The 21405-nt window shown below is 38.2% G+C and overlaps 3 protein-coding genes across 4 annotated transcripts in view; 2 read left to right on the top strand and 1 right to left on the bottom strand.

Moving 5' to 3' along the window:
- The window catches only part of LOC111661204 (major histocompatibility complex class I-related protein 1-like), a 124696-nt gene that overhangs the window by 16899 nt on the left and 86392 nt on the right, over positions 1–21405 (top strand). The window lies entirely within an intron of this gene.
- Positions 2451–15638, bottom strand: LOC111661200 (myelin-associated glycoprotein). Of its 2 annotated transcripts, none has more exons than XM_023414692.2 (12): positions 15483–15638; positions 15016–15069; positions 13923–14131; positions 12820–12973; positions 11999–12156; positions 10883–11036; positions 8455–8591; positions 7377–7515; positions 5121–5220; positions 4942–4960; positions 3747–3791; positions 2451–2577 (listed from the first exon to the last, which is right to left on the bottom strand). In XM_023414692.2, exons 2-12 carry the CDS (start codon positions 15062–15064, stop codon positions 2491–2493), a joined length of 1251 nt encoding a protein of 416 aa, XP_023270460.1. In that variant the 5' UTR covers positions 15065–15069; positions 15483–15638; the 3' UTR covers positions 2451–2490. The 2 variants fall into 2 exon arrangements, with proteins under 2 accessions (XP_023270460.1, XP_087032287.1); XM_087176161.1 differs by having other exon boundaries at positions 3714–3791; positions 15483–15637.
- The window catches only part of LOC111661202 (N-formyl peptide receptor 1-like), a 14366-nt gene continuing 12450 nt past the window's right edge, over positions 19490–21405 (top strand). The window contains exon 1 of the mRNA XM_023414695.2: positions 19490–19645. The gene's annotated coding sequence lies outside the window, so the exon portion shown is untranslated. The remainder of the gene's footprint in view (positions 19646–21405) is intronic.

Here is a 21405-nt window from a genome sequence, read left to right as displayed (position 1 = left end):
TGGAAGGGGGGGCTTATTCTCAATAGTCGTTTTCACAGTCAAGCCCAGTTATTTCATCATTTCCCCAACCACCCACGCTCCGGATATCTCCTACCTTTTATCTTCTCCACTCCTCTCTCTGTCTCCCCCTCTCTCTCCCTCTCTCTCTCCTGACCTCTGTTGAATGGAGGAATGTGAGGAATGCAACAGTGAATAGGAGAGTGGGAGAGGCGGCATGCAAATGACTGACGGATGCAGGGTTTTTTTTTTCCTTTCCTTTTTTTTTTTTTTGCTCACTAAATGAGGTATGACCACACAGAAAGATCTGCTGGCAGCAGGATGCTATTTCATTTATTCATTTGTCACTGGCAGCAACAGAGCATGCTCAGAATAAGGCAGCAATCCAAACAAACATGAAACAATGCAAGTCAGCACCTGCAGCAAAACCAGTCGTGGAAGGAAAACTTTAGACAAGTAGAGAAGTACTTCCTGTTAAATCTACTGAAATCATCAAAAGTAAAAGTTGTTCCACAGAGAACTGGCCCTTTGGACTGATCTGTTACTGTATATGACATTATTAGATTGTTAATACTGATGCATTCATGTGTAAGCTGAATGTTATCGCTGTGCTTGGTCAAGGTTGAGCAGTGGTAATTAACCTAAAGGTCAGAGGCCCGTTTGCACAAAACACCAGTTAAAATCTGATTTAAGGTTTCCTTAAAATAAAAACAGTTGCTCAAAACACCCTTCAAGTCTTCTCCATAACTTTTCCTTAAAGTGGTCACTTAAGTATTTATGGTTTTCTCCTTATCTTAGTCTTATACTTAAGGAATCACTTTTAGTCAGTTAGATCGTTGCGCAAAAGTCTCTGTCTCTGGTTGTTTGTCTCTGGTTGTTTGTTTGTCTCTGGTCATATAATCTGAGATGTAGTGGAGTAGGAAGTGTAATGTAGTTTAATATAACATATTATTAACTACTTTAGCAACTTTGTACTTACATTCCACCACTGACTCAAACTCTCATGAAAAGGAATGAAAAGACAAAGTTTGGCATTTTGCCATCTGATGCTCTGACAACTATTTTTAGGGTTCAAACACTTTGCAGCCTGGTTAGTTTCCAACCCACAGACTAAACAATTGAACCGATCACATTAGGTAGGAATGCAGCGTGGCAGCCAGACAACGGCAGCTTCTCCCTATAGACAATAAGTGAGGCGTGAAATCAAAGCAAAGATTGAAGGAACCGACTTGTCAGTGCTTCCTGTGGAATTTCTTAAGGATCTGGGAGTTTGGTTTTCTTTCTCCGACACGACTCTGATCTCATTCTGGGTTCTGTTTCGGGAGGTTTACATCATCACATATGAAGAATTATGTTATGCGGGTGACACATTTTCCAACTTAAGCAAAAGAATGTTCTGTTTTCATCCCTGTCTGGGTCTCTTTATAGCTCTAAAGTTTACAAATCTTACTCTTTTGTCATCTCTTTTCCCTTTCCCTGAAGGAATTTATGATGTTGGACTCAGAACTGAACAAGAAGTTGATGCTCGGAGCAACATCTGGCAGGTGATGGTTGCTGCTCCAAAGACAACCCTCCCTCCAAGGAATGACATTCATGTACTATTTAACTGTTTTCCCAATAATGTTCTGGTGGCATCTGCGTGTATATTGTACTGCATGACTGGATATTTTAATAATACGCTCAGTATTAACAACATATCTTTATTATGTTATTAGAAAACATAATCCAGTCACATTATGTTTCCTACAAAACTTATTATCAAAGCACATCAGCTGTTTTGTCACAGCAGCTATTGACTGTTGCCATGAAAACAGACAAATCTTTATTTGGAGTAAAGAAGCAAATTGGTGCCAAAAAATTTAAAATTGACTTACTGCAGATTTAAAAAATATACTTTTTGTATTTCTGAAAATTTGAGACCAAAGAGAATTCATGTAATTTTCATGTTCATGCATATTTTTAATTTTTTTTGGCAGCATAAAGGTCAGGAACCGTTAAAAGTTTAGTTTAAATCAGTGCATCTTAGTGCTGACTGGTTGACACCATTATGACAGTGGCTTAATTGTTCCATTAACCATCAGCACCAGTAAATCCCCCAACATTGTGTGTCACAGATCAAAAGACTTGCAGGTCTCAGCTTCACTGTTTTTATTTCACTGGAAATTAGCGAGGCAGATGGTGACACCGCCATGTTGTGTGTCATACACATGGTCAACCACGAAGCTGGAGGGAAAGGGAAGTGGCAGTTACATCACCAAAAACCCTAAAAGTGCCCTGATGATGGTCTAAAGATGATTAATAATTATATAGTTTCACATCATATATTTTTCAAATGTATGAACAACAGGAAATTTGTACAAAAGTACATGTGAGATATCTACGGTAGAATTATATGCAGTGGTGCAAAAAAAGTGCTTCGAACAAGTAGATAAAGAACACAGAGTAGAAGCTACTTAACGTATATATTTAAACCACTTTATTGAAAACTTCAACTCATGCATTCAGGTCTGATTTGGCGGTGGCAGCGGCGTTCTCATAGTCTGAAGGTTCAGGAGACGGCTTCGTTTTAGACTGTCGAAACTTAAAAAAAAAAAAAAGAGACACACAACAGAGTAATGCACACAGTGATGAAAATATACACTGATGAGCCAAAACATTATGACCACCTGTCTAATATGTTAATGGTCCAAACAGCTCTGACCCATGAGACATAGACTCCACAAGACCTCTGGTTCCTCCTTCATGACAACGGTACGGAGGGTGACTTTTTATACAACTCACTTGATTACATTTTTACTAGGCTTAAAGTAAGTCCGAAGTAAGTAAGTCCGACCCAGTCGTCTGGCCATAACGCCAGCGACCTCGTCCAGGTCTCTGCCATTGTCATGAAATAAGTAACATGGTTTGGTTCATCTGTGTCATAACTGTTACAACCCCCTCTGTGACCTTTATTTAGTGTGAGTGGGTGTGTTTTTTGTTTGTTATCTCTCTCTCTTTCTCTCTGCCTGCAAACCTGCAAAACACCAGAATCAAGCATGCTAGTCTACCATCACGCAATCACCTGTTCACCTTTAAACCCTAAAGGTTTAAATTCAGTCTCAGATTGTTGTGCCGTAGTTATTAAGCCTGTCGTTTGGTTTTTGCCTGTGTCTACAACCTAGACATTTACTCCTCTTCCTAAATTGCTGTTAACAAACCTGCCAACTCCAATCTGCCAAGCCAGCAACCAGCTCACCACCACTCACCTGCTCCCGTTGAAAATAAAAAAACGACTGTACTTTATCCTCACATGCAGCTGCTCTGTCTGGTTTTGGGTCCAGCCAATAATTTGTGACAATAACGCTATGGCTCGTCAGTGTAGGTCAAGTTTACAAGGTGAGAAGAAAAGTTTTCACAATGATAATGATAAAGACAAAAATAAACACTGAATTACTTTAGGCCTACATCCCTGAAACCTAATCCATCCGTCAGCTGTGTCTTCCTTTTCTGTCCTTCGCTCATGGAACATGTTAGAACAAGTTCTAACATGTCTGAACATGGACAACAGATGACAATCTGTTTCTTCCTGCTTCCTTTCACTTCATCTTTAACCTTAATCTGGCTTCTCACATGTCGCCAGTTAGTTAAATCTCTCATTTTCAAACTTAATTGTTAAACTGCAAAGAATTATATAGATTCATCTTTGATGAAAATATGTCTCTAAGGTTTTCAAATACCTGGAGTTGGTCATAGTCAGAGGTGACACTTACGGTCCTCAGATCAGTGTAGGTGTGTTCCCCCTTCACCTCAATCTGCTATGAAAATTTTAAAAAGAAAGGAAAACATTATTAATCCAGGACGGACGGACCACACAAGATTAATGTCACTAAAATCTTTCATCACATTCATGCAGATCCAGTGTTATCACCAGCTAGTCTCTAATTGCATGAGTCTGCTGTTTAGTGTTGGACAGTTTGTGTAAAGTCAGTTTATCAGAGCTTTTTTTTTTTCTGTTTTAAATGAAAACAGCTGCCTGTTGCATGAGAGCGGTGACACTGAACCAAAACATTGCACGTTCAGCTCAACACTGTAGAGCTGAAGGGAAGAGTGGACAATTACTATTTGTGAGTTCATCACTACAAGTGGTCGCTGTCACATAAGTAGTCATGTGATCCATTGTTAATCTAAAAATATTGATATACACGAATAGGAACTTTAGGATCTGTGATACACGAAAACAAATTAATATAGAACAAGACCGGATTAATGAATAGTGGGGTTTTTTTTTTTAAAGTGTATAATCTACAGTTCAATCTCTAAGGCAAAGGCTACAAAAATATCATGTGAAAATAACACGTTCTCTATACATCAGAACAAGTGACGCTCACTTTTTGTGAGCTTTAAGCTACGTTTTACAGTCTTCATTCAGGAAATGGAGCCGGACTATGGAAATCTTGGCTCGGGGCTTTGACTATTTTGTCACATATACAATGTTTAAACCTCCAGAAGGAACTTGCATACTCAAAATAATAATTGTTTATTTACACCTCAAGCATCTATAGAGTTTTTTAGGTATATGAAGAAAACTGGCAGCATCTCAACTTTCAGTTCATCATGCTGCCAGTTCCCTCACATGTTTCCTGCATGTGATCCTAAGTTTTTAGGAAAACTGTATATCTCACTTATCAAGCAGAGCACAAGCAGAACAGTTATATTTGCCTTTACTAACACACTTATACTGCGCTCTAAAAGGGAAAATGACGTATCATATGTCTCTAGTCATTAGTCATTAGTCATCCCGACTTCCTGCTTAAGAAACGGAGAAGGTGAGGGTTGGCGAGACGAGACTCTGACTCTACTGTGACGTGCCGAAGATGTCAGAACTCCTTATCAGATCTATTGTATTAGTGTCTGGCTGTTCGTCACTTTCTCTGTTTGAAGAGAAAAAAAAAGAAATCCTCTTACCTTCAGCCTCCTGGAAAGACTTGGCAGCAGAAGGAAAACAAACGGAGGAGCACAATTAGCCAAAACTACTGGAAGATGAATGAGAAGTAGTGTCTCCAAAGCAATACTTTAAGCATCAAGCAGGAAAAACTACACAATTATGATCCAGAAAACCTTTTTTTTTTTTTTTTTATTCTTACCTTTGATACTTGTACAAATCGACAACAACAGTCAGGATGTAGAGGACCAACACCACTCCACATATAATGTAGGGAACCACCATTAAATCCTCACTTCTGCCTGAAAAACAGAATTAAAACAAACATACAACAGGACGTTAAAAAGAAAAAAAAAAATGACAGTTATTTCTTGTTGGGTTTTTTCCACCTTGTGATGTCAGATAAAAGACATCTAAAACCTGTGATGCAGTTGTTTTGCAATCAAGTGCTTTTTTTTTGGTTGGTGTATCCACTTTCCTAAAACTTGCCTTGTTCACATTTTTCGAGACAATGTGACGAATAGGGGTAAAAGTTTATATTCCCTTTGTACGTCAGCTGTTTGTTTTTTTAACTCGTGACACAGTATCATCAGTGTGATGCATTCTGGTCTATTGAGACTTCTGTGGCTTAGAATAACAGGCGCTTTCTCTAATGGTGTTCTCTTATGAACGGCTGCTGAAAACTGTCTTTTCCTCTTCTTTGCTTTTGTTGCATTTCCCTGTATTTTAGTTATTACTCTCTCACCTCACTTTAGTTTGTAGGTTTCTCAGCTCAGCTTAAAGTTATATGTAACTTTTTCATATCAAAATGTCTAGAAAAGACCAGACCTATGTTATATATTTTGTTGAGCTGTGTACTTACATTATGTCAAATGTTTCCATCAATTTTCAAACCTATAGAAATCTGTCATTTTAATCAGTGTAATGGTCCGTTTCATTTAGTTGCCTTTCAGTGGCGTCATATCTTCTTTGCACATGCGTCACTGTAGTGGTGTCTGCCAGAAGCCATGTTTTATGATATATTTCTTAGATCTTGATCATTTTCAAATAACAGGATGAAGGATTTTAGTCAGTGGACATCTGGATCTTAAGTTATCGGAGAAACAAGCTGAGGAAATGTTAGCGGCAGCTCAGCTTGCAGTCCCTGTCGTACTGTATCCACCAAACAACAGCGGAGAAATGCTGATTTTTAACATGAAACCGCTTCATTCAACGTTTTAACTGATTATAACGACCTGGTCCGTTTGTTTTGGAGAGGAAGGAGACCTAATTTGGCTCCTGGTAAAAACCTCCTGAATATCTGGAAGCTATCAGGGAAACGAAGGTTAGCAGTCACAGCTGAAAGACTTTCACTGATGTCCCGTGTCGGCCATATAGTGCAGACGAAACAAAGATTTTATACATGAAACTGCTACATCAAATGTCTTTACTGGATTTAATCACATTGTCTGTTTGTTTTGGAGAGGGGGAGACCTCTGCAGATAATTCAGCTTCTGGTAAAAACCTCCTGAACGATACTGAAGGAATCCAAACCAGGAGAAGCTGACTGAGATAACAGCAACGGTGATCCCACACTACTTCACAACAACATTAAACTCTATCTTTTGTTATTGTTTTGATTGAGAATGTTTTGGTAGTAATGGATAATTGTATTGACTCATCACCAACAGGAGTTCCACCCAATAAAAGAAAGAGTTCAGAAACACAGGCTGGCTGTGTTGCCAGTTGTTGTATATTGTGTGTAATATACTGTAGATTCTTCTTTCAGTATTTTCTGTTCTGCTCTCATAGATTCTGGCATTGTCCAGTGATGTGTGTGCAGTACAGTAATTTCCAGTGTTTGATGTCTTTCACTTATGAATCAGTGTCCACAAGATTCAGTGACTTACCGACTGTCTCTGAATCACACGTCACAGCCTGTTGCACAATTCCAGGACAGTGCACATAGAGGGCACCAGAGTAAGAGCGCCAGCAGGATTAAATAAATATTTAAAGCTCCATATTTTACACATCAACTGTGTTTTATTTGAAGTGTTAATCAATAAGAAGATATTTTTGTGATATTTAAGAACCGAAAACCATCTCAATGTAGTTTTACATCTCCTCTCTCAGGCTTCTCTCTGGAGCTCTAGTAACAACAGGTTGGTGAGCCAATATTATAGCAGGTTTCAGGTAAAACACTCAGAGAAACCAAATCCTGCAAGGTTGGATGGTGGGTCCAGGTGGGTGGGGCTTGGGGCATGGCTGAGGGCGGTGACAGCTTTGTTGTGACATCATAAAGTTACAGAAATCCCGACGGTTGGTTTTAAGGCTCAGTTTCTGAATACAGGCTGTGTTCATTTCTTTGTGGACTGAGCGCTTTGATACTTTCACAGTATTAATATAGAACCTAGACTTGATCTATAATCAAAAAGACATGGGTATCTACCTTTACACAATATTGGACCTCAAAGTTTACCTTTAGTGGCGCTGACCTCCAGAGACAACGGTCTGGACCTGTCAGAGCCCCTCGAGTTTTGAGCTTCGCACAGATACACCCCGCTGTCCTCCTGGCTGACCTGTAGGACCAGCGTTTCTCCTTGTCCGATCGTAGTCAGCTGTGATGAGGAGAGATGATAAATTCTTCAGATAAAACTATTGTAAGAGGGATCTTAAGAAAAAAAATACTTGTGCAACCCAGTTTTATCTCTGATGAGATTAATGAGTGTGACGGAAAGCCTCATGATCACGGAGTAAAAATTTGAGTCCTTGCAGCACACAATATGGCCAGAAGTATGTGGACACGCAAACATTAAGCCCATATGGCACTTTTGGCACCAAAAGTTCTAAGAAACTAAAACTTAAAACTCAAAAACTCAAAAGTGCAACAGTTGTCTTTTATGTCATTTGTGCACAAACGGATAACAAAGCCTGGACTCCTTGTTCCATTGATCATAAAAATATCTTGCTCTGCTCCATTCTGGTTATGTTCAGCCACAAAATACAAGCAATACAATGTGTTTGTAGCTGCTGGATTTTATAAATGCCCGGTGTGTAACAGTGACAGTCTAGACCGAAAACTGTATAACACTGTGAGGACAGTGGAAATGCATGAAACCTGTATGTGATTGTTGAGCATCATACCATGCCAAGACATGGGCTTCACTGTGCAGCTATTACAGCTTCTACTCTTGGTTTTGGTTGGTTTAAGGCTTCCCACCAAGTTTTAAAAGCAGGCTGCAGGGGTCTGCTCTCATTCAGCCACAAGAACATTAACATATGTTCAGTTGGCGTTCTAGTTCATCCCAATGGTGTTTGCTGGGGTTGAGGTCAGAGCTCTGTGCAGGCCAGTCAAGTTCTCCTACACGAGGGCATCGTCCTGTTGAAACAGGAATGAGGGTTCCCCAAACACTGACAAACTGCCACAGACTAAAAATACACAAAAGTATCTCAATAGCTTTGTCCTCATACTTAATGAATACCCCTGTGTTCCTGAAAGATCATTCACATATACAACAAATGAATGAATAAATAAAATACAGTAGGTAGTCTCTTACCGTTCCATGGTTGTCTCTGTGCCAGCTGTAGCGGCTCACAGGGGGGTTGGCATCACTTGAACATGTGAAGATCACAGTGCGTCCCTCAGAAACAGGACCAGATGTGCTGAGTGTTGCCGTAGTGAATCTAGGAACATCTGTGGGGAGACATTGAGTGGTAGCTGTAAAATAACAGACAGGCTGCCATCTTTTCACCCCTTCCCCTTTGTCAGCAGGGTTACACCAAAAATACAGAGCCAATTTGCACCGAACTTGATGGAGGGATGAGGAATGAGCCATGGAAGAACACAGATAAATTTTGGAGAAATTTTGGTGATTCAGATCATTGACTGTTAATTTTTATGTTTCTCTCTGAAGTATGTCTCTTCTTCTTCTCAAAAGTCTGAGACCGCAATGAAAACTGATTTTTTTTTGCTGCTAATAATCCATTTACTCAATCTGTATTTAAGTAGATTATTTAAGGTAAATATATATAAGTACCTCAAAAATTGCACTTGAGTATTTCCATTTTCTGCCACTCAGATGCAAATATTGCTCCACTGCATGCTATTTGATTAGATACAGATTTAGAGTAATAATACAAAAAAAACATTCACAAATAAATTACACTATTATATTATAGGTTCATAGATTTGATTGATGAAATTCCCAGGCTAACCTACAACGAGCCCCACCTTTACCTGCCGAACACATTAATACATCACTGTTAATAATCATATGTTATTCTCCTTCTTTTAGGCCTACTTGTATTACTTGAAGTATATTGTGATGCAAAAAGTTTTGTACATTTACTTTTACTGGGACTTAAGTTAAACATCAGAGTGCTTCTTCCACCGATGTCAGAAACACAGCACTACTGCCTGCAATACAATGCCACCTTGTGTTGTGCCTTTTTTTTTTTTTTTTTTTTTTCCTTCCATCAACACCAAGTTAAGACAAGTTCAGCTCTTCAAACACTGTCTGGTTAAAAAAAAATACTTCCAACTCTGCCAAACAAAAAAACCAAAAAAATCCCCCTGAGGTCACGTCACACTGAGCCGTGTTCAAACACGTCAACTGTTTTCCTAAACTGTGTCATATAATGTTCAACACGTTCATCACCTTAATGTGTAATAAATGGTTGTCATAGTGAAGCAAGCAGGAAGGATGAGGAGGGAACAACTTGTCAAATGTGTCAATGGATTAATGATTGAAATTTAGGATCACTAATCAATCAATCATCGATATCCTGGTATTATTCAGTTTTTATTCAAGAGTGAAAACAACCAAAGTCCAAACATCTCTCACTAAATCAGTAACTTTTGATAATTACTTACTTGCACGTTAAAAATATATTGTAAAAGTTGCAATACTACCACAATAAAGTTTCACTGATGCAGTGAAGACAAGGCAATGTCTACTTGTTGCCCCTCCTCCCAGGTTTAATATGCTAGTTATCAAGCTACAAGTCATTTTCACATCTCAGAATTTTTATTTTAGATCATTATTAAAAGGCTGAGGGGAATAAACTTATTCAGTATTTTGCAAGAAAGTAACAATGACTATACGGTTTTGTGTGGCAGGATGTTTTTGGTTCTTTGATATTTCATTAAACATCTAACAGCGACTCAGTGGTGGAAGATTTAACTTAAGAATAAGTACAAATGCTTAATTACAGGTACAAGTCCTGCATTCATAACCTTATACTTACATATAGGTACATAAATATTGTCAACAAAGGTGTTAATATATTATTATATGCTGTATGATATTAGTAGATTATGGTAAATGATGATATGGTAAAGATGATTAATGGGAGAGGAAAAAAGAAAAAAACATTTGACACAAATTTGTGTTTAATCTTTTCTTGTGAAATGTCTTGTGAAATCTTGGGTATTTTTGTCATTTAGAGGAAACCATCTGAGAAGTTAAGAGGGAAAGTCATTGAGATCAAACTGCCAACAATTCATAAAACAACTGGAACGTGGCAAGTTTTCCCAACCAGACACTGCTTTACTGTAAGTGGATGATCTATTGTATTTTTATGGCTCGTCATATCTTTGTAATGTAGCATCTTAATCTGAGTAGTACGCTAACTAGTAAAGTAACGAGTAAGTATAAGCATCTCAGATTTGTTGTTCAGCCTTAACCCCTTTGGTTCCTTGGCAGCCATTGGTATAAGGTGTTGTCTAAGTACTGTACTGTAATGTACATAACTCATATACCTCTTAAATTTTGTCTCGATAAACTTTTAAAATCAGTAAAATCCTGTCTTCAACTTCACTAAATCTATTGGCCACTTTTACTTCAGAAGATTAAGTTATCAAGGCTTTTATTTGCACGAATGAAGCATCCTATACGTGTGTGTGTGTGTGTATCTGTGTCAGCAGAGGTCACTGTGGTGCTCTGCATGGTTCGTTTTAAAACAGAAAAACACTGAGTCTCTCACACAGGATGTTGAGTCTCTGAGTTGCTGCAGACGGTTCAGTGCTGCCCCCTTGTGACAGCGGGTAGGACACCGAGCAGACGATGCTCTGGTTCTGATGGTCGGCTGTGGCCTTGAAGGTCAGTGTGGATGTCATCATCATGTGCCCATCTGCAGTCTGCTCTTACAAAATGAAGAGGGAAATACCTGAATCACTGACGTTTTCATGGAGTGTGTTCTCATGTAAAATAACAGTTTATCTCCTTTTGAATTGTTATTATCTGTTCAATTATACAGTGACGAAAGAAACAATCAAAATAAATCTGAACCTATGAATATTATTATAGGCCTAATGATATAACTAATTTGAGATATATTTGGAGCTAATTTTAACTACTTTATCTTAGGTTTTGTAGTTTAATTTATAAAAATGTGTCAGACTTCATAATAAGATCATATGTTTTATGTGTAAATATTTAATCTGTAAATGAATTGTAACTGCAGCTGTGAAATAAATGTAATGAAGTAAGAAGTGCGACATTTTAAAGTATTAAAACAGAAACATACTCAAGTAAACTACAAAATACCTGAAAAATATACTTTAAAAATAAGGCAGGTGTTATTCTACATTTGTCCTCTTGTCAATAAATCCTGAAAAAAGACTAAAAAAAAAAAATTTAACCTGTTAAACATATACATATTGTATTACTTTAAAGAGCTGTTGCACAAAAATGAATAAAAACTATAGTTTAGTCCAACATACACCGTCCTACTGCTGGAAATACTCAGTAGAGCACCAAATGTGGATTAATCCACCACTAAAAGTAGTTCCCTACAAATGTAACATTTATTCCATTTTGCACAATAATGCGCTGCTGTTTTAGGAAGTTTTAAATGATAAGATGAAATGATATATCTGTGACTTTGTTTTTAACGATGTACACCTTGGGCTGTGGGTTGACAGCTACACTCAGGGCAGGACGGACAGAAAATGTTGAGAGACCGACTCACACATTGTTGTTTTAGTCTTTTCATGGGATTTGGTGAAAATATAGAATAACATCACCCTCGTCTTGTTACTGTAAACAACACTGTAAATGAGTGACTGAATGAATGATGAATGAATGAGTGATCCATCACCTGCAGCATTTGTGTGTCCTCCTGTCTGGAGCTGTCCCGGGGGAGCCAGGTGAGGGAGGGGGGCAGGATGGAGCACAGCACTGGGACCGAACACTGCAGCCTCACCTGGGCTCCCTCTGACACGTGACTCACAAAGGTGAGCGAGGGAGGAGGCGGGGCTGTTGTGGAGGACGCAGACACCAAATAACGAAGATGTAGTTAGAGATAGTTTGAAAAGTATCACCAAAGTGATTACAGTTCATCCTGAGGGGAATGTGAATATGTGAATTTAATGGTCAATCAATTTCATGATTGTTGAGATATTTCAGTGAACAAACATCAACCTCAAGGTGGCGCTAGAAGAAAAGTCAGAGTGTCACCAAAGTCAGTAGGATTCATCCTCTAAGAGCCATGAACGTATGAACAAAATTTCATGACAATCCGTTCAATAGTTGTTGAGATTTTGCAGTCTGGTGGACTGACCAACCAACAGAGGCTAAAGACAAACAGACAACAGTCACCAAACACTCAAACAATAAACTCCAAACCTAAAAATCTAGAGACAAATTACAAACTTTGGGTGAAAGAAGCACAAGTGACCATATTTGACAGCCTCTGATCACTTCATTCATACGTTAGCGGCGCTAAGAAACCGAACAGGCTGGTGAAGAAGGCCAGCTCTGTGGCGAGGACGGAACTGGACAGTGTGGAGGCAGTGACAGTGAAGAGGATGAGAGGAAAGCTGAAAGCCAATCTGGACAGCCCCTCTTCTTTTGTGCTGCTCTGTCAATTTAGATCTCCTCTACGGGGGATCAATAAAGGTACATCTTATCTTATCTTACCTGGCTGAAAGGTGATCATGACTCCATCACTGAACGTGTATTTGATGGCGTTCGGACATTCCAGCCTGAAGAAGTACATGTCGCCATAGTCCTTTGGGAAGCTCGAGAACACTGTGGTGCAGTTCTTCTTTGTTAAGTCCCCAACTATTTGCCCCTACAAGTGTTTTAGAGAGAAAACAAAACTTTATTTGGAGATAAAGCTACAGGATCACAAACACGGGATTGATGGGATAAGAAAGAAATAACTTCTATCAAATTGTTGTCATAATTTTTGGACTGAAAAATGATTCAAATCATTCAAATGAAACAATCTGATGAGGGAAAAGTCACTTTTTGGTTGAAGTTCTCTCAACGTCTGACCTCTCAAAAGCAAGAAAACAACTTTGCAGACAGTTTTTCTCAATCGCTGTGATGCAATTAACACATCAACATCATTCTGACAGCTCTTAATGCGGTTCTCACGTTCTCACATATATACTGCATGTAGTGTGAATTTACTTTAACTGATGCTATGTTCTAAGTTTGATTGCGTGTTTTCTATTTTCTGATACATAGTTCCATGTGTATCGTTCTGCTTTCCTCAGTTACAGCTGTTGTATTCTGCTTTCACACATTTTCTAAACTAGGTCTCATTTCTTCAAAACTCTTCACACTAATCCAAAAACTACACACAAAATGCAAAGTGCCACAAATCTGCATTATACAGTAAAAATATGTAAAAAAAAAACAGTAAATTTTTGGATACACCATGTTCTAAATCTAAAGCTCTTCTGTTTTCCATACAGGCCTGTACTATATACAATTCAATACAGTGTTGTTTTGCAGTTCTCCTTTTTTAAAGTCAGTCAGGTTTTTATCAAAACACCCAAACATTTGGCGTCTAAGTGAAAAGGTTTAATTCACTGGTGGCAGTGTTGAAGTGACTGACTGACTTCGCATGTTTAGAGAATTGCATTCAGAGTTGTGAGAATGATGTTTCAAACGGTCGAATTGTTTCAAAGCGATTGAGAAAAACTGTAATTTTACTGTAAGTTCATTACCACTGGCCTCCTCTACATATTTGCTCATGAGTTGTGTGTCACCAAGTGAAAGACAGAACCTACTTGTACTTTGTTATTGAAAGGATTTTGTGAATCTAACACGACGGGACCAGAGAGTCTTCCTTTCCTCCAAAGACCCCTGTCCGAGCAGTTCAGGAGGTTTGCTTCCTGATCGTCGGGGACCTCGAAGCGACACGGGACTGTGAAGCAGGAGTTAGTGATGCTCACGATGCTCTGAGGCAGCGTCACATCCCAGGTTTTACTGAAGACACCTGGAGAGGCACAATGCAAGACCTCAGCTGCGTATCTGCACATTCATTCACTTTAACCTGCAGCGACATGGTGGAATAGAACTAAGTACATTTACTCAAGTACTAAACAGTAGTCTTTTTTTTACTTCTGTTTCATTACATTTCAAAAGGAATATATTGCATTTTTATCCCACCTAATGTTTCTCAGCTGTAAGTATTTAAGATTTTTGCAAACAAAACATATGAAAGATTTATAAAATATGATGCATTGTTATAAATTAAAAACCCAACAATATTCAGAAGTACAGCTGAAACAGTCAGTTGATTAAAATACCAAACAATGTGAAGATTTGCTGCTTTTCCTTTTCAGTATTTCAATTTATTAGTATTAAAGTTAAAGTTTTGTTGAGGTTTAGACTGTTGGTTGGACTAAAACAAATACAGAGAAAGTTTCACTTTGAGTTTTGGTTATAAAAGCATTTCTTCCTATTTTCCGATGTTAACAAACCAATAAATCAATCAGTTAATCAAGAAAATAATTAGCAGATTAAACCATAATGACAATAATCAATAGTTGCACCCTTCAACCATCTACAAAAATAAAATCCTGCTTTAATAATGATGATCTAATGATCTAATATATAATAGTAAAGCATTCACAGAGGACTTTTACTTTTCGTACTTGAATTACATTTACTCGATTGTACTTGAGTAACATTTTCACTGTAGGACTTTGACTTGTAACAGAGTATTTTTATAGTATAATTTTAGCACTTTTATCTAAAGGATCTGAGTACTTCCTTCACGTCTGTTGATCTGACTGAAATATATAGAAAAACACCCTGAAGAAAACCTTATACTTCCACATGAAGAAATATCTGTGATGAAATCTGAGAGCTACCAACCTTGCATCACTGCGATTAGCAAAGCGACAGGCATCAGACCAACACCCATCTCAGCTGGATGAAGATCACGCATTTAAATCCCAGATGAACCATGTCAGACATTTAAACAAATCAAAACAAACACAAAAAACAAACAAATAAAGGAGTGAGACAGGAAAAAATAATGACACAATTTGCAACTGAAAAAAATAATGTTTCTGTTCTTAAGCCAAAAATCACAGCTGATTTACTCAGACAAATAAAAGCGAATAAAAACAAAACAAATATAATTTTGTAGCTGCTTCTGTCTAATGAAATTTATAACAGTAGCACTTAAAATAAGGAACTGAAGCCCTAAGTAGACCACACTGAGACAACAAGAAACATTGTCAGTTATGTTGCTTTCTAAATACAACATCTTGATTAAATCAGTCAACAAAACAGCTCTGTGATCTTCCACACCACACACATTCATATATTGTCTTTACCTGTCAAATGATGATGATGATGATGATGAGCAGCTCATCCAGAGCAGACCTCTGTGTGTTTGTGTATACGCTGTGAATGAGGAATGAATATTTAAAACAGGAAGTGTGGGAATCAGGGACTTCACTGAGTGTCCGTTTGTGTAATAACAGTAAAAACCTGTGAAATATGCTGTCAGGCCTGGACTATAGAGAGGACTCAGATGCAGAGTGACAATTAGGCAGACTTTATTTAAATAGTCCAACCTCTGGAGAGTGACAAAATAAAACCGGCTATGAAAACTATGCTATCTAGATAAGATTAAACCTCTCCGGGAAAAAAATCTAATAAACAAAAACCACTCCAAATGGAGGGATAAAACTGCGGAAACAAAAAGGAATAAACCAACAGAAAATCACTCCACAAGGAGGCTACAAAAACTGCAATAAACTTGACAAACAGAAACTGTATACTATAAAAACTCCAACAAAAAAAATCACTCGCTTAGAGGTAAAGAATAAATACGAAAAGGCAGACACAAGGCATGAACTGTGATAACTGGCTGGGGTGCACGACTGGAACGAGACACTCTGGCACGAGACAAAGGGAGACGCAGACTATAAGACACGTGAGGGCAATGGGAAACAGGTGGACACAATCAGGAATCAGGGAAGACACTCCGACAAGTGACACACGAGGAAGGGCAAGTGACCTGAAACGAGAGGAGAGTTACTTTTCAAAATAAAACAGGAAATGACAAGACATGGAGACAGGACAAAACCCCAACTTGACCTCACCGCGTGACATATGCAAGTTTTTGTTCTTGACTCTGAATAACATGTTAGAGGAATTAGGTTTAGTTCATTAACTGTAAGTTTAACAAAGTGTCTCACTGCTGAGGGTCAGGAGGAGGACGTCCAAGCTTTCACAAAAAAAAGCTTTAAAAACTTGGTTTTATTTTAAACAATTTAATGTTTTATTATAATAATTATATATACTAGTATACTATTACATCAAGTATCAACCGTTTCCCCCTTTTTACTTTGTAATTACACAATAAGAATTTTAAATGTTTCAGTGTTATAACCTGTAGGTCTTTACAAAAATGCTTAGGGTATAATTTATGGTAACTACAATATGACTGGCCTTAGCTCTAAAGTCTTATCGACCATTCAAGGGGGCAATATGGGGTTCAGTATCTTGCCCAATGACACTTTGGCACGTGTACTGGAGGAGACGGGAATCGAACCACTGATCTTCTGATGTGCGGACAATCCCCTCTACCTCTTTCGCCACAGCAGCACATTTCTCCTTTCCTCTAAAATGTCCAATCACTATACTTCTTGTTTCCTTCCAACGCACCCACATTTAAATACCAGCAGGAAGTAGTAGTCTGTTTTATTGGGCCCTGATTCATGAGTTTTGCAGGTACTGGACATAGTGAAGTTTTGACCTCATTGAGGCAAAGTCAGACTTACATCCTCTTGAAACAATGAGGGTGTTTACAAAGTAGATAAAAGCTGATGATGATGATGAGATATTTCAGAGGATAAATGAAGAAACTAGCTGCTAGAGGAAAAAGTCAGTGGATGGGAATTAGAGTCCATCCTCTAGTTTTTGAGATGTTGCAGTCTGGACCAGTGTCACTGGTCTGGACCAAAGTGCTGGACTGAAACCAGAGTCTGTGCAGGAAGATGGGTCAACATTTATCCCTAAAACTGAATCAAATCTGATCTAGATCAACATGTTCGAAATCTGAGGAATCACAATGAAACAACTTCACTTTGTGCCGCTAGAGGGCAGCAGACACAGGAGAATCCCCAACACGTGAAGGCAACACTAAACTTTAACCTTCAGTTACACCAGCCCTGATCATAATCTCAATCTAAACTGTAATTAATCCTGAATTAAACCAAATCTGAACCTTCAGTCAGCTGTCAGAAACAATGTCTGTTGCTTTAGTTGAAGTGTGTATCACTTTCTGTTGAATGACTTCCTTCTGTGTGCTCAGGATATTGCTGTCATGACCTTTTGCAACATGCGGTCACGCACCTTGTGTGCAGTGATGTGATTGGCCGAGGTGAGCGGGGCGGGGAAAGAATGAAATTGAACATTTTTCAGTGGCAGGAGAAAAGAAAGAAGAAAGTGGCGAATTAAAGGGGAAAGAGTGGAGCCAAAGAAGAGTTACTCACTTCCTGATTTTGTTTCAAACTAGCTGAAGGTTGGGCTTCTTTTTAAAAGTTTTACTTTCATCCAATAATTTATCTGCATTTACTTTATGTTGAATACACTATTTATAAATGGTTTATAGGCTGTAATTAATGGCTTTATTACTGGTAAATAAATGAATTGCTAATGCTTTATAGATCAGTTTTAAGACATTTAAAATCTTTCCCAACAGTAACAGTTCCTCCAGCACATTGTAATTCCCACGAATCCCAGGATGGGTCAGGTGTACTGCAGTGCTAGTGTACCTGAACATTCAGTTCAGTGCTGCAGACTCCACCCTGAAAGTTACTGAACCTTCAGAATCCACGAGCTAGGACTTTTTGGTGGTTAAAACTATCCTCCAGGAACTTAATTTAGACCCTGGTCTAAACTCAGGTTGGGGAAATGAGTCCCTCAAAAGCTTCCTGTTTCTCTTGGAAAGTTCCTGCAGTGGAAAGGTACCCCTTCCAGTGGACAGTCCCCCCCCCCCCCTGGAAAAAGGCTTCAAGGCATCTGGTCCCAAATCCATGTATAAACTGCTTATTAATAATATTTATGACTCCAGACTTGATGCATTGTAGAACCTTTTACCATATTTTACCTTTTACCAATCTTTGCTGATGGTTGATTACAAATTGAACGACCCATGACCCGTAATAATGTCATACTCACATTTATAACTGCAGACTCACTGGTGGAGCATTTTCCATAACCTGACAATCCAAAAACTGATGTTATTGATCTTATGACTGATTTTTGAAGCATAAGTAAAGGATTTATTAACAGTTACAGCATTAAGCCTTTATAACTGGTACATTAACAGAGAGTGGTACTGAACACAACACATAAAACAACCAAAAATACAGTTTGAAAGTAAATACTATTTATGGAGCAAAAACTTTTAACAATGTACTTGTGTCTTTTTTTTAAAATGGTTCTGAAAGTGGTCCTTGAGGGGGTTCATGGGAGACCCCAGCAATCTTTCCATCAATAATTCCATCCATAAGTAACACAATGACAGAATGTGTGACTATTTTGGCCGTAGGGTTCAAACACTTTCTGTAATAAAACATCTAAAAGCAAAAATCTTATCAGATGGGGCCCATTTGACAAGACCTTCTCAGATAAGGGTCTGTGGTCTAATTTGTGTCACTTTAGGGTCCTTGACTTGAAAAAGTTTGAGAACCACAACTCAGTTGGTCTCTTGCTCTTTTGTGGTCTCTTTATTTGTTTGTCTCTCTATTACTGGAAGCCTGTTCTGAGACAAAGATGACCACGTTTACCGGAAACAGCAGCAAAGGGTTTGATGTGAGGGAGCAAAACATGGTGCTGAAAATAAGTTTAAATCCCTTTTACTTTGAAAAAATGAAAGTTATGTTTGGTGGGAATCAGAAAAACTCAAAGTCGATCATGATGTATCACTTGGACAAGTTTTCCTTGTGGAATAATGGAGATTATATAAGGTTCTCTGCTGTAATAACACAAGGTCATCAGCCCTGTTCAGAGAGATCTGATTGGTTGAGGAGACTGAGGAGGAAAGAAATAACTCTAGACTCTGATTAACACAAGTCGGTCATTTGATTTGTGTGTTTATACATCAGTGTGTGTGTTTGTGTGTGTGTGTGTGTGTGTGTGTGTGTGTGTATGTGTGTGTGTGTGAATGTGTGCGTGTGTGCGTGTGCCAATGAGAGGGAGACAAAGTGAGTGTGACTGTGAGAAAAAGAGGAAGACGAAGTCAGACACACATGACATTAAAAGAGAGGGTGAAAGAGGAAGGGTCTGTGTGTGCATGTTTGTGTGTGTGTGTTTGTGTGTTCAGCTTTTGGCAATAAAACCACTAGAAGTAATAGTGACACAGGACACACACACACACACACACACTCACACAGCTCATGAAGATGCGTCTTCACTTCTGCCTATAACCACTGAGACTGAAGCAGCAGACCTCAGCGCTGTGATATCAGCTGGACATCTACAGGTAAGTCAGGACATTTCTGATTTCACAGATGATCTTTGTTACACATTTAGAGACCACAGTAAACACACTTGTTGCATGACGTGTTTTTACCAAATACATTATATTTGAAACAGAAACACTGGCTGGATTATGTTCACTGGCAGGGTTTAGGGAGATTAAAGAGCTTTAGTATTCAATGGAAGTCACATTGAGGTGGTTGGTTGATGCATCACGGTTGACGCTGGACTTTGAGTTTTACAAGAAGTCTTATCCTTTTTGGAGTTTACTGATTTCCACCAAACATAATGTACATTTTTTTTAAAAGTAAAAGTGATTTAAACTTATTTTCAGCTCCATGTTATGTTTCCTCACATCAATACATCAAACTCTTTGCTGCTGTTTCTGGTAAATGTGGTCATCTTTGAATTTGGGCTTTGGTTTTTGCAAAAACATTTTCACCCACAGATGCTGAAAAAACAAAACAAAAACAGGATGTACAAGTTTAATGTTGGGCTTATCGTAACAAAATTCTTATATGGGCTCATATTGCTTCTAATAATTTCCTGAATTGATTTAAACATTTAAACAAACAACATTTTCACCTCGCAACCCCAACAAAGTTCCCCTTTAACTTTAATTTGATTAAGCTTTCAATGACCTGAAAAGGTAAAAACCCTTCTCCTCATTTAAGAAAAGAAAAAAAGCAAAGATTGAAAAAAGTCTGAAAATAAAAAAATAAACCCAACTTCTTTCTTAAAATCTGTTTAAGAAAGAGTGTGAAACACTAATTTATTGCATTCAGTGAAACATCCAGATGACATGAAACAACATCAGTCAGGATGAGAGTAGTCATGATCTTTTGTAGTCATGACTATTGTCTAATATGATTCTGAGGTCAAACGACATATAGTGTTTGTTACATGTAACTTTTTCAACAGCATTTAGATATTAGATTTAACATGTCGTTAGGACCTCCTTCATAATAAAGTTAAGTCAATGATATGGGAAAAAAACACAACAGTTATATGTGACCAAGACCTTTAAAAATATTTCATTCTTCAACCAGTTTGAATCTGAAGCCTCAACATCTTCTGACCTGTTTATCACCAGTGAGTGGTGTTTTTGTCTTTCTACCACCACGGAAGCTGCTCTCTGCTGCTGTCGGGTCAGTGTGTCTAAAGATGATCCTTATGTCATAACCTCTTTTTTTTTTTTGGTACAAACCATCCTTCAAAATTTTACTTAAAATTCTTTAAAACATTTTTACGGCCAATTTGTTTTTTTACACAGTTGTCTTGTGAGGAAGTTTGACAACTTTAATGTGACATTAGACAACTTTTTTAAACTTATCATTATGAAGTAATGCTGATTGCACAATAATTACATGTTTCGATCTGAGTTAAGATTGGTTCCCTGTAAGCATCACTTTCCCTATGCAAAAAATGAAGGCTCAATTTATGGCACAAAGGAAGTGCAACTGCCACCAACACAGAAAGAGGATCGCTACCTTTTGTTTGTCCAGACAGCTATCAGCAGCTTTCCCCAGGTAGCAGAAATGGCAGTTGCAGGAACCAAAGACAGCGAAGAGCGAGAGAGAGAGAGAGAGAGATAAAAAGCGAGCTGAACCTCAGACAGACATTCTGGAATCAGGTTTATTGCCAAGTACATTTTCAGATATGAGCAGTTTGATTTAGTGTTTTTGTGCATGACAATAAACATAGTAAGAAGAAAAAATATAAAAATATAGAGATAACGCAGTACTGCACTCCACCAGTGCTGCA

The sequence above is a fragment of the Seriola lalandi genome, unplaced genomic scaffold (assembly GCF_002814215.2).
Source record: "Seriola lalandi dorsalis isolate HSWRI2012SDOR001 ecotype SW California unplaced genomic scaffold, Sedor1 jcf7180002054538, whole genome shotgun sequence".
NCBI classification, from domain to species: domain Eukaryota; kingdom Metazoa; phylum Chordata; class Actinopteri; order Carangiformes; family Carangidae; genus Seriola; species Seriola lalandi.
Note: the sequence above shows the minus strand (reverse complement) of the source record. Positions and strands in the feature narration are given on the sequence as shown.

What these genes read in the sequence shown, in the direction of transcription:
- LOC111661200 (XM_087176161.1), bottom strand. Translation starts at nt 15,064, where the DNA reads ATGGGTGTTGGTCTGATGCCTGTCGCTTTGCTAATCGCAGTGATGCAA. An exon ending in CATGATCACCTTTCAGCCAG is followed by an intron (nt 12,157 to 12,819) that starts GTAAGATAAGAT and finishes CCTCCACAACAG; the next exon opens with CCCCGCCTCCTCCCTCGCTC. An exon ending in ACAGAGACAACCATGGAACG is followed by an intron (nt 7,516 to 8,454) that starts GTAAGAGACTAC and finishes TCCTCATCACAG; the next exon opens with CTGACTACGATCGGACAAGG.